Raw genomic sequence first — 16,608 nt, forward strand, 5'->3', positions numbered from 1 at the left:
GATGCTATAAAATTATTTATAAACAAATTCATTAAATTTCGATATCCCATTTTCTTCTTATCTCTCTCTCTCTCTCTCTCTCTCTCTCTCTCTCTCTCTCTCTCTCTTGCACTAACTCAATCACTCACTCTTTCATTTGGCTTTCATCTTCTAATATTCAAAATTTTTTCTTACTATTAATCGCAATTACGTATTAAGTAATTCTTATTATTTTGAAGTGCAATGCCTGATCTAAACAATAAATTTAATCGAATTTCTGTGGCTAATTACTCGTTTGAACGAGAAATAAATTGACCTTTTTACCAAATAATTTTATCAATGATTATACAAAAAAAAAAAAAAAAAAAAAAAAAAAAAAAAAAAAAAAAAAAACAATCCGATAAAATTGTTAATTTTATATCATATTAAGATGAAGTTAAGATTATGGAGTTTATCCATTTAAAAATATGTATAAATGTATTACAGTTTAAAATGTGTGGCATATATGGATTATTTAATTTTTATTTCAAAATAACACCGGTAAAATTATGAAAATGAATATTGAATAAAATTTATCTAATGATACGTTTTTTAATTAAGAAATTAATTATTTTCGAACTACCGAGGTGTACATGGCAAGGTGTAATGGAAGTGGAATTATACTCAGGTATATATGGGTTTTTGGAATTTTTGAGGTTAGGATTAATTCTTTTCACTTACTTTTAAAATAATGGGACAAATTCTAATCTATTTTTTAATCTATAAAATAATGTTACATCTCAATTGGATGTTTGTGTCTCTAACTTACCTCTATTACTGATCTCTATTATTGTTGTTGTTATTATCATTATTATTATTATTATTATTATTGTTATTGTTATTATTATTACCTAAAATGCCAAATATTTAGACAGTACCAATGATGAGAAATTCGTGAATACGTAAAATGTCTTATAAATTAAATCTTCGCCGACTGGCTCAAGTAATTATATTAGGAATATTATTCGCTAGAGCAATAATTGGTAAATATATGTTTCGCTCGGCTAATCATATGTCACGGAGGTGGGATATATTGCTTGGTCACCTAGATCATCTTAAGAAGAAAAGAACAAAAAGTTTAAAAAATGTTATCGATATTAAATTGTTTAACAGTTTAAAACTCATCGTGAGGGGCGAATGACGGAAATCATATTTGCCTGTACACGCCGTGAGATCGTTGAAATGCGACAGCGCATCTTTCTAATTTTTGCCTCCCTCCAACTGATTTACTGATTCTCTTTCTCTCTCTTTCTCTCTCTCTCTCTCTCTCTCTCTCTCTTTCTCTTTCTCCCTCGCGTTCGCGCTCTCCCGCGGTCTCACTCTTTCTCTCTTTCTCTCTCTCTCTCTCTCTCCTTTAAACACACCTCACCAGCCGTTTTACATATGTAGCTCAAGATATTTTTCTCGCGATAAGAGATAATTTCTTGCACAAACGTAGATAGTCGGAAAAGAAAACTTTATACAGCAAGTCATCAAAAGCTTTTTTACTTACCAAAGTTCCAAAGGCATTAATACGCTTGTCACCTGTCCCCAAGTAATTATAAATTGTGGAAAAAGCGTAAAAGAGCCGTTGGAAGAAAAGTATACTTTGCTTAAGTGTGACGTGTATATATCGATATATATGTGTTGAGCACGCGTGCCATGCATTGCTAGTTGCGCGCGGACGTGTCTATGGGGCGAGCAGCGGTGCTGATAGTAGCAGCAGCAGGAGGCGCCAAAGCACCAGGAAGGAGCACAGGAGGGCAGCCGTGTCGTTGTCGTCATCGTCTTCAGGAACGGCGTTAGTTTTGCGTAAAAGAAAGCCTATACGTGGGTGCTAGATCGGGAGAGAGAAAGTGAGCCGCCGTCGCCGCCGCCGCTGCTGCTGCCGCCGCCGCCGCCGCCGCCGCCGCCGCCGCTGCCGCTGCCGCTGCTGTTGCTGTTGCTGCTGCTGCTGCCGTTAAAAAAATGTGCCGGACCCGGAGGAACTTACTCGGCATCCTGGCAGCCGTCTGCCTGCTGCTCAACGTTCACGCCGACGAACACGACCACATAGTAAGCGATGCCTTTAAATGCCTTTTAGCGTTTTCGTAATCCGAGCTCTTGGATATGTGATTAGGATGTACTGAACGTCAACAGAGTACTAGTGCACTAGTGCCATTCTCAATTTTGGTACATGAGCAAGTGTAAAGGAGAAAAAGAAACTTATCATAATTAATTTTTTATAATTCATGGGCACCTTCATTTTTAAGTAAAAAACGTGGCATTTGGCTATATAATGAGACATCTTGAGTTTATCATCTGTTCACATATGACGATCTGTAAGAGCCACATGCTATCCACTTTAGCCTCATTGACAGATTTATGATAATTGATTTTTAACAATAAAGTGTTTGTTGGATAAGGATATTTCGTTTATGCCTCGTTTGGATGATTAGGTTAGGAACCGAGCTTGGCTGGCCTACTGACTGCTTTTATGTTTTATGTTTTTCATTGCCACAGAGAATTGCCTTTAATATTGTATGAGTTGGTAGTGCCATTTTTAAAAGTATACTAATATTGTATTCTTTAAATAATATAAAACTTTAAGCTTTATTAAATCGTTAAGAGAACTTTTAATAATACTTTGGATTCATTTTTAATTTATTGATAATTGTATTTTCCTCATAACTTAGTTTTGTTTAAATTACATAAGATAGCCTTGTAATTTTACACCATGTAATTTTGAACGTTAATTGCTTGAAAGAAAAAAAAATCACATACATACAAATGTTTATAAAATATTGTATTTTATGGTATGACTATGGTAGAAGTAATTTTATTTGTTAATATTTATATCATTCCTAGATAATCAATGATATATCTTTAATAGAATATTTGAAAATTATTGATCAAATATTTATGATTTATTTTTAACAGTATTTCGATTCTTCAAACTATTATGCTTTATCATTGTGTCTCAAATTGTCAGATTTAGACTGCTCTAAGACAATTAAATAATATTTTAATAAAATCGATCGGTTTAAGTTTTATAAATTAATTGTCAACTCGACTTGTTTAATAAAATTTCAGTTTTAAAAAATATGTAAGATTTTGGTAAAGTATTTAACGTATATATTCTAGAGAAAAGTGAAGTTCATTTCAAACTAGAAAAGCGTAATAAAATTAATTGTAAATGCATATTCATTAGAAAAAAAATATATTATCTTAAATTCATTTTAGTATGAAAAAGGGGATGAAGTAGTACTGTGGATGAGCACCGTTGGTCCTTACCATAACAGACAAGAGACGTACTCATATTTCTCTTTACCATTCTGTAAAGGACCTAAAGAGGTTATCAGTCATTATCATGAGACACTTTCTGAAGCTTTACAGGGTATTGAACTTGAAATGAGTGGTTTAAATATTGAATTTGCAGGTATATAAATAAATATAATTACCTCATATAATTTATTAAAATATTTTCTACGCTCCTTTTCTTAATTGAAAATTATTTTCAGATCCTGTTAAAAAGCATGAATATTGTAGTGTTCATTTAAAAGAAGAAAGTTATAAAGCTTTTGTTTATGCAGTTAAAAATCAGTATTGGTATCAGATGTATATTGACAATTTGCCAATTTGGGGTTAGTATTTATTTATGATTATATACATAATAACAAGCAATTTCATGCAAACATGACTTATTCGTTATAATATTATCTATTTATAATATGTAATTCACGAATTTATGCACAAGCTTATGAAATATTAAACTTCACTTGCTGTATTTTCATTATACTTTATTATATATTATTTAAATATTTAAGGTCTGATTTAGAAAAATGTGTGAATTTAAACTATATACTTTCATATAAATTAAAAACTAACTTATATTAATCGCTAATAATTAATCAAAAAATTATATAATTGTAAAAGAAATGATAAGAAAGACTTTTGTTTCCGTTAAAGATTAAATTATACTTTCAGAAAATTTTTAATATATATATATATATATATATATATATATATATATAACAACCGTTTTGCAGGTGTTGTAGGTGAACCGGATGAAGTTGGCAATAGCAATGGAGAAGTTTCTTATTATATCTGGACACACAAGAAACTGGATATAGGGTATAATGGAAAGCAAATAGTTGATGTCAATTTGACTAGTGAGACAAAAGTGGAGCTTAAACCAGGAAGAACCATACCTTTCAGTTATGAAGTTAATTGGAAAAAAAGTAATACCAAATTTGAAGATAGATTTGATAAATATTTAGATCCTAATTTTTTTCAACACAGGGTAAATAAATTTATCTTGAAAAAAAAAAAAAATTGTATTTACCAATGTATTGTAAATATATCATTATACAAATGTTTTTTCTGTTTAGATTCACTGGTTTAGTATTTTCAACAGTTTCATGATGGTTATATTTCTCGTTGGGCTTGTTTCAATGATTTTAATGCGCACCTTGAGAAAAGACTACGCAAGATACAGCAAAGACGAAGAGATGGATGACATGGAGCGGGATTTGGGTGATGAATATGGATGGAAACAAGTTCATGGTGATGTTTTTCGCCCAGCAAATCATCCTATTCTTTTCTCTGCTCTTATCGGGGCTGGATCTCAGGTAGTTTTAATAATTTAAAAAATTCATTCAAGCCAAGATTTATATTTTGAGCAGATTTTCAGATCGCGTAGATAAATTTATATTCTATATCGTCATTTATAATCTATCAATTGAATATCATATTGTCTACGACTACAAAGAGCTGCTTTTAACTTCTGCAGGTAACCAGTGTAGTTTGCAGTGTAATTGTCTATGCGATAGTTGGAGAACTATACACGGAGCGAGCTTCTATGTTATCGACTGTAATTTTCTTCTACGCGATAACGTCGCCCATAAATGGTTACGCGGGAGGTGGACTTTATGCACGAATGGGTGGTCGAGTATGGATTAAGCAAATGCTGCTCAGTACTTTTATGATTCCAGCTTTGGTCTGTGGAACAGCTTTTTTTATCAACTTCATAGCAATATATTATCATGCCAGTCGAGCTATTCCGTTTGGATCGATGGTAAGTAGCTATTTATTATTCATGTAAATTATATTATAGAATTTTATTTTTATTTTATACACATCGTTTAATGTTTTTTGTATTTGAATAACATTGAAATACAGATACACGTATTGAAAATTTGGCATAAATCGATAAAATTATTATAACTGTATAATTCAATCGATATACCGAAATAATAATTATTGTCGTCATTTTTATGTGCAAAGTCTTTTATCAATCAAAGAAGGTAATTAAAAATATATAATGTTTAAAATAAAAAACTCTTACGTATTTAATTAAATCGTTAAAGGATGTATATTTGTAGTTTAACTTATAAAATCTAATGTCTTCTCACGTATTTATTATTTAAAAAATTGCATTAAAATCTTAGTAACAAAAGTACCGAGACGAGAATCTTATATTTTAGGGTAAAAAATATAAGATTAAATAATGCATTCAGAAATACTAATTGTTATCAAAAACTTTATAAGAAAATCTAAAAATATTTTTTAATATACGCTATCGAAAAGCTCAAATAACCGACAAAATAAATAAAGATAATACGACTAAATTTATATTACAAATCCATTTATCGAAATAATGTATAATTTGTAATTAAAACTAATCTTATAATATTCAAAAAATTTTCAATATTTATCATTACTAGTTCTCAATGCTGTTAATATGCAAAAAGTACAAAATTTTTCAATTTTATACAATTAATCATTCTTGCCTATCCTTATACTAACATGCATTTAATAAACTTGCATGTTATATATATATATATATATATATATTAATGAATTGGGCTTAAGAGGATTAAGCACTATGTATGTAACAGCAAATAGCGAAAAGATAAAGCGCAATACTCGTTTATTAATTATTGTTAAATATTATTTTAGTTTTAATTAATTAATGTTCGTACCAAGCGAGATTTAAAAATACAACTAATGTTATAAAGTATTACGTAGTTTCTTATACGATATTGTATATATAATATTGTAATTAGTAGGCAGATTATATATTATCGTAGTCACGTATGGCTTGCTATTTATCTTGTTTGATTTTCTAAAAAAATTTAATTTTTCTATACATTATTACATTAAAATTCACATATTAAAAGATTATATATTTCAAATAAAATACCATATGTGTAAATATAAATTTATCGTAAAAAAAAAAAGTCTTATCAATGACTATTTTTTTAATAAATATTTGGGTAATTATAAATATATTTTATGAATATTTTCTAGATAAACAAGCATGATATTAACAAAAATATGTCGAAAGATTTTAATTCTTTTTCTGTAAATTATAATAATTTATTTTCGTTTAAAAATATTGACGTACCGGAGAGCGCCAAGTATTTTTTTTGGAATATCAAATTAGAAATATCTGACTATCATAGACAGTTTTTCCAGTGATATTGATTTTTTCAATACTGTCGGAGCATTATAATTCAATTTATGAAATATATTATAAATATAATATTTTATGTTCAAATGTTTATTTGTATTTAATTTGTATTTAAGAGTCTAGCTAAGCAACATATACCTGTTAATTTATCTTACAAAATCACTTTGTTTTTACAAATTAATCATTTACCGCAGCCTTTCTCGTTAAGACGTATCATTAAAATAATATTACAGATTTTAAGTAAATGTTGCACTTTTCCGGAAAATATCGTTGTTTATTGTTGGATAATACAGCAGTCTTCATTACGAATAATATATGATACAATAATAATATTTTATAATATTTGACTTTTAATCAACTTGCACTAAACTTGTTTCAAATTAAATGTGACAATTTAATAAGTATTGTCACGTACGTAAAGTAGCGTGAATATTGGATTTTATACGACTATTAGAGTGCGAGGATGACACGATTAAAGAACTGTGTAATTTTTGGTAGCTTAGGCGAAAAAACTCCGTTATAAAATGATATGTTATGCTCCTTTTGATTTTGCTTGGTCAAGCGAAGACGTCTGTTTTTTTTCGACTTTATCTCTTAAAGATTTTGTTATCATTATACATACACAACGGACTTAACTTTTAAAAGAAAAAGAAAAAAAACAACAAAGAATAATAAGAATAATGAGCCCCGATTAATACAAATCAACGTAAAACTTTATATTGAATAACGAGGAAAATATAGAACTAACCATGTGGCCTTACTTCGCACTTACAAAAACACTGCAATATTGTTATAATTCATACGCACGTACGCACGCACGCACGCACATGCACACATATGATAAAACAGGATAATGGATCAATTGGATTTACAGGTTAAAAGAATGAAAAAAGACACGTTTCAATTATAAACTTATAAAGGAGTTTCAGAAATCGGGAGAATTTTATTAGAAAGTTTATGTAAGCAGCATAACCGATGCGAAGAAAATGGATTTGATCACTATGCCAAGTTGATGCGAAGTGGAAAAACTCGAGCTCTTCCACATAAAGTTCTCCATCGCAATAACATGCCCATCATGTTTGCAGGTTGCAGTCACGTGTATCTGCATATTCGTGATCCTGCCGCTTACGCTCGTGGGCACGATCCTGGGTCGGAACCTCGCCGGCACACCTGACGCCCCGTGCAGGGTTAACGCGGTGCCGCGGCCGATACCCGAGAAGAAGTGGTTCATGGAGCCGTTAGTTATAATAATGCTCGGCGGCATCTTGCCCTTTGGCTCCATCTTCATCGAGATGTACTTTATTTTCACGTCGTTCTGGGCATATAAGATCTACTACGTTTACGGTTTCATGTTACTGGTATTTATTATCCTGATGATCGTCACGGTTTGCGTCACCATTGTGTGCACTTACTTCCTTCTAAACGCGGAGGATTATAGATGGTTAGTATGAATCATCAAATCATTTTATCGAAATGTATATTTACGATTCATCGAGCAACTAAGTTTTCTTATATCCTGCATTTTTATTATTTACTACTCATATTTGAAACAAATATTGAGACTCTTTTATCATAAATAATTCGTTTCGATTCAATCACACATCGTAATGTAAAAATTCATAGATAAACAACCAAATAAAAAAACGTATTGAATTAATTTAAACGTAGAGGAAGATGTCATTAACTACTAACGTGTTTCTTCAACTAATTAAAGAGTACTTTTCATCTGGCCTTGTATATTTTACTTTTAATTGCGAGATAAAACCTATTGCAAGTGTACTAAACTTTTGCTTCATCTTTAATTCATTGCAGGCAGTGGACTAGTTTTTTAGCAGCAGGTTCGACAGCTAGTTATGTTTATCTTTATTCGTTCTACTATTTCTTCTTTAAGACTAAGTAAGTTAAATATTAAGTCTATTAGTAAATATATTAAAAATATTAAAAATATTAAAAATATTAAAAAATTTTAAAATATTAAAAATATGGATGTTATGAACTATGAGTGTTAAAATTTGTTATGAAATTTATTTGCAAAAAAAAAAAAAAAAAATTGATGAGCAAAAGATTAATGAGCAACTGAATGATGTTTACTGTTGATTTCATACTTTGGATTAGTTTTTTAAATTGCAACCAACCGATTATCCGGCATTTACTTCACCAATCTTCTTTAATACTTTCTCCGTATTGTTTATTTAAAGTAATAAATTTTAAGCACTTTATTCCTATTTTGTTAAATTAACATAATATACACCCGTAGACGATAAGCCCACGATTATTATATTCTCATAATTATAATAATATTGATATCATATTTGTTCTTCTTTTCTTTTTTTTTTCCAGAATGTATGGCCTTTTTCAAACCGCATTTTATTTCGGTTATATGGCACTCTTCAGCTTGGCATTGGGTATTATGTGTGGCACCGTTGGATACATCGGGACAAATGTCTTTGTACGCAAGATGTACTCAACTGTAAAGATAGATTAAAAAAAAGTATTCGATGATTCGACCGACAGCTTCGTTATTATGAACGTCATAACGAATGGCGCCATCAAATGATATTAAGTTAGCTGTTCAATATAGGGCTCGTTGTCACGTTCTTAATTCGCTTTTTATTTCACTTTTATTTAGTTATCATTATTATCACTACTACTAATGCTACTACTACTAATGCTACTACTGCTACTACTACTACTACTACTGCTACTGCTACTGCTACTGCTACTGCTACTGCTACTACCACCACCACTACTACTACTATTATTATTTAATTATACACACAACGCAACGTGCGCGCGCGCGTGTGTGTGCGTGTGTATGCAAGCGCGTAGGCGTGTATGTATGTAGGTATATATTTTTAATGAACTAGCGATGAAACATTTTCCAAAGTGTTTCGAAGCATCCTGAGAAAAACGCTAGTCAAACTAAAACATATAGTTAATGACGATTTGTAGTCTTTTAATCCTACAGCTTCCAATTATAAATGAGGCAATAAAAAGTATTATAGCGTGAAAAATGAGTCCTATTGCGAATGTCGGTAAGGTGCTGCAGTTTTTTTTTTCATTTTTTTTTCTTTCATTTTTTAATTTTTAACGGAAAACTTTCACGAGTCATGGAAGAGTTTGTATATATCCCTCGGTGACTGATAGCTTGGCACACAAAGAGTTGCCGAAAGTTTATCAAAGTGTCAAGAAAATGAAGAATATCCGTTTGGAGGTTTATAAAAAACAAAATAAAAGTGCATGGATGATCGTATTTATGCGTGGTGGTGTGAAAACGTGATAAGCGCTGTAATAAATTTTATTATACTATAAAGTCCGGAAGCCCTGTTTGTCATTATAATTAATTATCTTCGATACACATTGTTTCTTGATAACAGTCATATCTTTATATTGGTCTTACAGTTACTACTTAGAACTTGCACTAATTTAGTATCTATTCGTGTACAATTTTTTTGTTTTTGACTTTGTCCAAACTTTTAATGAGTATAAGAATTGTTAAACTATTTTATTGTAAGATCGATATAAATATGCAATAAAACAGAATTAGAATATTTTTACGACAAAGAGAAAGTATGAGCTTTTCTTAATTGACAAGGTTCAACTTGAATGGACTGAAAACAAAATTAACCGTGTAAATCTTATGACATAGGCCAGGAAAGATTATTTTCTTAAACTGTATATGTATATGGATTATGTTTTGCTTAATATTAGTCAAATTTCCGCATAATTTTGAGAAAATTCTTGATAAATTTTTGTTTAAAACATTCATTTCCCTTTTTATCATTAACGTATGATAAACAGTGAGTTAAAAATTCTTTATTATAGCGTTAATATTAAAAATTACAACCTATTGTATAATTCTTTTTATAAAAGAATAAATTTAAAGAGATCTTTAAAAAGAAAAATTTGTAAAAGTAATTTCCGACAAATACATTTAATCGTAATCTTGTCATATTAGTATTAAACTATATATATTAAACAAAAGGAATTCAAAATTTGATAATGCCGAGTATTGGTTAAAAATTTAGAGGAAAAAAATGTTTAATTTATGATAAGGAATTTTGGAAAAGGAAAACAAAAGCGTTTGTGTGACGCGTTTATAATAATTGTGAAAAAACTTTATTTTGATAGAAAAAGTTGCGCTTAGGTATATACATTAATGTCCCGTAATTGGGTCGGTTTTTGTCAATAATTTTTGTATGATCGTTAAAATGATAATAGATATCAAATAATATATAAGCTGTGCGATAAAAGATTTTAACACGAACAAGACTTGTAAAACTCCATAAGTTTATTAGTCTTGTAAATTTCCTTGTAAAGTTACTTAACAATTGGAATGATTAATTAACCGATTTATTATCGAACATCTCATTGCGAATATGATAAAGCCATATATATATATATATATATATATATATATATATATATAAAAAAAAAAAAAAAAATATCTGGTGTTATCGGTTGTCCGTGTGTATTCGATTTATTTTCAACTTTTGAGAAAACGTAAACATGGATTTGTATTTTATGAAAACAACAGTATAGATAAGTTATTAATTATTTAACAAAAAGCCATCTGTTATTAGAATTAGAATGAACGAGATAATATTTCTATTTATGAAATACCACAAAAATTTGAAAAAATATAAATAATTTATTTGATTATAAGTGAATAAACAAATTTTTAAAAAAAAAAGTCAATCACTTTTTTTCAAATCTGTAAATACGTATATGCGCATACGTGTGCCTGCTTATAGCATACAACAGGCAAATATATGTATACATATGCAGTAAAATTAGTTTATTTCAGTTAATGTTATTATTTTGATGATTAAGAAAATGTTGCTATATAATTGTGACTTGGACAAAAGTTCGTTTGATTCTATCATATTTTATAAAAACAAATAAAAATTATATTTAATAAATAATATTATTTATTACATAATTTGACCTCAAACTATATATATATATATATATATATATTCATACATTAAAATTTAATTATTTTGTATTTATATTTTGTCTCACAAAATATGAATTTTCCTTATCATTTTGTTTTCTTTTTGGAGATCTTATGCATTAGGTGAGATAATTTAACACACAATACAATGAGATAATCGCAGCCAATTTTTTCAATATACATAATAGTACAGCGAATATAGATAATTTACATACATACATATGTACGTATGTCTTACGTTAATTCAGCATTAAAAATTTCAATAAGATTATCATAAAGATAAATTTTCAATTGCATTTGATGCGTATAGAGAAAAAACAATCAGTCGTTAAAATTAAATGTAATGTCGAATATTTATTGCACAGTGAGAATACGAGTATGTAGATAGGCAATTATAAATTTTCTTTCTATTTAATAATAAGGTCATTATAATTTACCGAAATTCCAGTCCCATTACATTTTCATTTCAGAAAATAAGCGTTCAGTGTTTCAACCGAAATCGATACACGATTTTTCATTATTAAGGAAATATCAGTTCTTACTTTTGAATATACATGCGCACATTTCACGCAGGCCCATACATTTTTACAATGAAGAAATATTTTGGCGGAGGTTTGTAATGAAAATTTTAATATCTATAAAATAATTATAAGACACAGTCGGACATTATTAATTTAGGCATATTACGCCATCATTATGCATCAATAATCTTTATATTAAAATATTTTAGAATGTTAGTTTAATGCGACAGTACTGGGCATAGCCGAAACAATTAGATGATTAAATCATTATATTAAATATATTAAAATATTTATTGTAAATTTTATGCGCTTACGTGGGTGTGCGCGTGCCCGTGCGCTTAATTACATGGTAAATGCTTTATTTTATTTTTTTTTTTTAATTTTATAATAAATGTATCGTAGGTCTTAAATAATAAGTTTTGTAATTATTTTTAGCGTCCCCGGTCACTCGAACGTTCCATCCCCCCCCCCTCTCGTGGAAGCAATTTATTGAAACTTTTCAATTAATTAAAGTGAGCGTTAGCAAAGAGGAGAGCGAAATGTTTGCCTAAACACACATGTCGTGACATTAGCAGTTATAATTTTAATATTCAATTGACTTTGATGTAAGAACTTCAATACGTGTGATAAACCGAGGTAATACGACAATACAGGCTGGTACGTTTGCCTTGGCGTATGAAAAATTATTTTCTCGATTTACAGATGCATTTGCCGTTAGAAAACGTTAAAAAAACGAACATTAATCCGCTCAATAAGTCTTCGTAAATCTTAGTGATATTCTTTCTAAAATCATAAAATCATAAAATCATAAATAAATAAATAAAGAAAGAAAGAAAGAAAGATAGAATGAAAGAATGAAAGAAAGAAAGAAATAAAGAAAGAAAGAAAGAAAGAAAGAAAGAAAGAAAGAAAGGAAAAATACTTGTGATTGTAGGTAAATGTTATACGTCTATTATGAGATTTTCTCTTCTCTTTCATTATTACCACCGCATTAGGAATGTTAATAGTTGTACTTGGATAGCTAAATATACGTCTCGTTGGTCGTCGAGTTCACTCGAATGGGTACGAGAGAGTTCGCATCCGAACTCTTCTCGAGCGCCTGAAAATTCCAAAATAAAACGAAGGCACAAGAAGAGTCGTGTTAGCGGCCAGAGTGTTGGTGGCGAGGCGGTGAGGGAGACGAAGGGAACGTGTAGCCACGACTGGCATTACTCGTAAACGGACCGTCCCTGACTGTCACGTAACCCATCAAGCCGAAGCATCTCACGATCGTGTGCGTGCGAGAGATAGAGAGAGGGTGTCCGAGCGGTGATATCCGAGGCGACACGTCAACTACATATATCGTCGTCGAGAGTACCGTTCGAACATTCGACTTTGAGCCAATTAGCCGTGGGACACTTGGCGGTAGCCGACGTTCCACCAGCCCTTAGCAGCCTACGCTTATCACGACGACGTGGACCCGAGACCCTCCGGAATGGCACCCAAGCAGAGGATGCGCATCGCCAACGAGAAGGCGACCAAGTTCATCACCCAGCGCGGCAATGTGCCCAAATCCACGGTAAGGAGTTGGGAAAGAGCGACAGTGGACGCGATAGGAGACACTTGGCAGCTGTCAGTGCGCACTAGATCAAAGTGGGCGATTACCCGGGTTTCCTGCGCGGCCTGCACTCTCCTGGGCGAGATCGAGCGAATTGGCAGGGCCTCCCCGGCGTAATTATAACGCGTTGGTATTTATGTTGACCCGGAGCCGCGAATTTGTGCACTATGTACCGAGGGACTTTGGAGGTTAGGGCTGCCGATCGATCCATCTGGAACGATGTTTCGTTTTTATGTCAAGTGGTTCCTCTCGTTTTTTCCACTGTTATTAGCGAGATATCATGTAAGACCCACGTCGGCATTGTAAGGGCTGACATTTTGCTGTTATTTTTGTAGAAATCGCAGGACGAGTCGTCACCAGTTGGCCCTTGGCTCTTGGCACTATTTATTTTTGTAGTCTGTGGTTCTGGTGAGTTAGCGGTTTCATATTATTATTTACATTGGTTTATGGTAGCTCGTTGGTTGGTGCTTTACCAAATAAAAATAGAAATAGTACTATTTATATAATCGAGGATAATGTCATAATGAACTGTTGCCATTCCATTTTGATAAACTGCATTTAACCATATGGAAAATAAAATTGTCAATATTATGAGAAAGTTCAATTTATTATGAATATGTTTTTGAGTTTATGCGGCATAAAGATCACGATTTTTACATTATTGATTGTTGCTCTTATTGTTGATTGGTAAAAGCTACATTAGTCGAACGATTTACAATTTAAAACACAATAAATTTTACTGACACTTATGACCGATACCCACAGTTAACAAATTTTTACGAGCATTAATGCATTAATTCCAATCTAAAGATGTATTTTATTTTAGTACAATGCGCGCTTATACCTTGTTAATAACTTGTCAAATTTAAAACTGTAAATATTGAATAATAAATTTTATAATTACTATAAAAATGCTGATACGGCCATTTATCAAATCCTTTGTTGCATTTTAATGCCTTTAATAGTTTCAATAAAATCAGATCGTTACATAATTAATCAGTAGTGCACATAATTAATCAAAATATTATATATATATATATATATATATATATATATATACATATCAAAATTTAATGTTATTATTATGTTTCAGCTGTTTTCCAAATAATTCAAAGTATCAGAATGGCATAACATGTTTGAATATCTGAGCCGCAGTTACATCTTAGTTATAATATCGTTCAAAAATCAATGCAAACGGGCAATTGATCAAGGTCATCCTTTCTAACGTCGACTGATTTTTCTACAGAGCTGCGGACTTTACTCATTATTAAATATGACCGGAATTAAGAAAGAATGAAGGAACGTTTACGAGGATGGGCGTTTGTGGCCTTAAATCCTCTGCTGCAATAATGATTGCTCTGGATCAGAGATTTCTATATATTTTTCTTTCATTAGCTCAAAGAATTAATTTATAAAAAAGAAAAGAATAAAAAAAAAAAATGACGCATTTATACGAGCATTTTTAGATAAAGGAAAATTGTTAGAATAAGATAACTAAGCGAATTTGAAATTAAAAATTGTAAAGAAACATTAGTCGTTCATTTGAAAAACAAAATTTTACTAAGTTCAGAATATAATAAGTATGCCTGTTTAATAGTGATTTATGTTTACAAACATCTCTCTAAGATTTACTCGTGTTAATTCATTTTTTATTATTTTGTTTACTGATATTTTGTCAAAAAAATCTTTCTCTTCCATTAACGCTTGTATAGGTTTCCAATTGTATATATAAATAATAATCTATTATAATGCCATGGTTTATTATTCCAATCATTCCATTATGCAAAACCTAAAATGCTATATATATTGTCATTATACTCCAATGATTTAAAATATTTATTATTTTCATCAATTACGAACGCATAAAGTGCATTGTCAACAAATGTCTAATTTGATCCTTAAACTTAGTTCGCATTGTACGTATAATATATTAATTACAAAATTACTATATATAATAAATTTAATAATTTCGTTTACATAAAGTTAAACTATTGAATATTGTAAGGACGGAATGATTATCGAATATATTGTGTAATAAATTGATTTTATTCTAATTAAATAATGTAATTGCATTTTTTATAAAAATCACTCCTACATTTATTCGTATCGATACATTTCATATGTTTTGCAAACTTGAGAATTTAAACGCTTATAGTAAGAACTATTTATACAAAACTTTTGTAAAAGAAATAATAGAATAATTGACGAATTTCATTTTTCATATGAATTCGTATATTTTCTATATCTTTATTACGTTTTTCTTTTTCTGTTATAATTTCTGTTATAATTTATACTTAAATACTAATTTTTTTCAACGAATAATAAAATTACATTCAAATAACTAAAAATTCGAAATTATAATTCTATTATTAATATTATATGATCATAATAATTGATGCGATTATTGCACTTTTAAATTTCTCTTCAAATTCCTTATCAACAACAATTGACAATTTGTGTTCATATTTTATATTTTACTACTATAATATTTATATTGATAGTAATTTCGATGATCAACCATTCGTTCGCGCGTTTTCTTAAAAATACTCAATTCTAATTGACATTTACTTTTAAATTCTCCAAATAAATCTTATTTACACATAAGATACTTTGATCATAAATATTTTAACGTATCTTCATATTCTAAGATATTCTTCTTATTACTAATTAAATACTATTTTTTTAAACGTTTAGATGATGAAAAAAGATGTTTGGTAATAAAGGATGAAGATTGTTGATAAAATAAAAGAATGACAAGTATTTTTCGTGACATTAATTTTATTCGAGTGCTGCTATAACTTTTTAACGCTCATTATAACAGTTCAATATAAGTAATAAAAATATGCCTCTGTTATTAAACTTTGCGCAATAAAGTATCTTTCGATTTCATTTTACGTGCAGATTTTCAAATAAAGTAAAAAGGAAAAAAAAAAAAGAAAAAAAAAGAGAAAAAATTAATATTAAAATAACTGCACGCACATGATAAAGAAGAAAACTGCACCATTGTATACTTTAGAATTAAGCTTTACTTTTCTCCTTCTGATTAATAATTTTTTTACATTTTTCACATCAAGTCAACCAT

At 29.9% G+C, this 16,608-nt stretch overlaps 2 protein-coding genes across 2 annotated transcripts; both read left to right on the plus strand.

Annotated features, from left to right (window-relative positions):
• The first annotated feature begins 1,920 nt into the window (after window positions 1-1,920).
• TM9SF3 (transmembrane 9 superfamily protein member 3) lies at window positions 1,921-9,113 on the plus strand. Its single transcript, XM_011501522.1, has 9 exons — window positions 1,921-2,052; window positions 3,220-3,415; window positions 3,498-3,620; window positions 4,026-4,279; window positions 4,368-4,607; window positions 4,769-5,053; window positions 7,537-7,892; window positions 8,264-8,347; window positions 8,792-9,113. Exons 1-9 carry the CDS (start codon window positions 1,966-1,968, stop codon window positions 8,934-8,936), a joined length of 1,770 nt encoding a protein of 589 aa, XP_011499824.1. The 5' UTR covers window positions 1,921-1,965; the 3' UTR covers window positions 8,937-9,113.
• Window positions 9,114-13,373: 4,260 nt separating this feature from the next.
• Window positions 13,374-14,958, plus strand: LOC105363756 (stress-associated endoplasmic reticulum protein 2). The gene is made up of 3 exons (XM_011501523.1): window positions 13,374-13,487; window positions 13,862-13,934; window positions 14,620-14,958. Exons 1-3 carry the CDS (start codon window positions 13,404-13,406, stop codon window positions 14,655-14,657), a joined length of 195 nt encoding a protein of 64 aa, XP_011499825.1. The 5' UTR covers window positions 13,374-13,403; the 3' UTR covers window positions 14,658-14,958.
• The last annotated feature ends 1,650 nt before the right edge of the window (window positions 14,959-16,608 follow it).

This window comes from Ceratosolen solmsi, unplaced genomic scaffold (genome assembly GCF_000503995.2).
Source record: "Ceratosolen solmsi marchali unplaced genomic scaffold, CerSol_1.0 scaffold28, whole genome shotgun sequence".
In the NCBI taxonomy this organism is placed as follows: Eukaryota; Metazoa; Arthropoda; class Insecta; order Hymenoptera; family Agaonidae; genus Ceratosolen; species Ceratosolen solmsi.

Excerpts from the sequence above, each read along its gene's own strand:
- TM9SF3 (XM_011501522.1), top strand. The coding sequence starts at position 1,966 with ATGTGCCGGACCCGGAGGAACTTACTCGGCATCCTGGCAGCCGTCTGC. Across the intron at positions 4,608-4,768 it reads TTATCGGGGCTGGATCTCAG|GTAACCAGTGTAGTTTGCAG; the intron begins GTAGTTTTAATA and ends TAACTTCTGCAG. Across the intron at positions 7,893-8,263 it reads AACGCGGAGGATTATAGATG|GCAGTGGACTAGTTTTTTAG; the intron begins GTTAGTATGAAT and ends AATTCATTGCAG.
- LOC105363756 (XM_011501523.1), top strand. The coding sequence starts at position 13,404 with ATGGCACCCAAGCAGAGGATGCGCATCGCCAACGAGAAGGCGACCAAG. Across the intron at positions 13,488-13,861 it reads GCAATGTGCCCAAATCCACG|AAATCGCAGGACGAGTCGTC; the intron begins GTAAGGAGTTGG and ends TTATTTTTGTAG. Across the intron at positions 13,935-14,619 it reads TTTTGTAGTCTGTGGTTCTG|CTGTTTTCCAAATAATTCAA; the intron begins GTGAGTTAGCGG and ends ATTATGTTTCAG.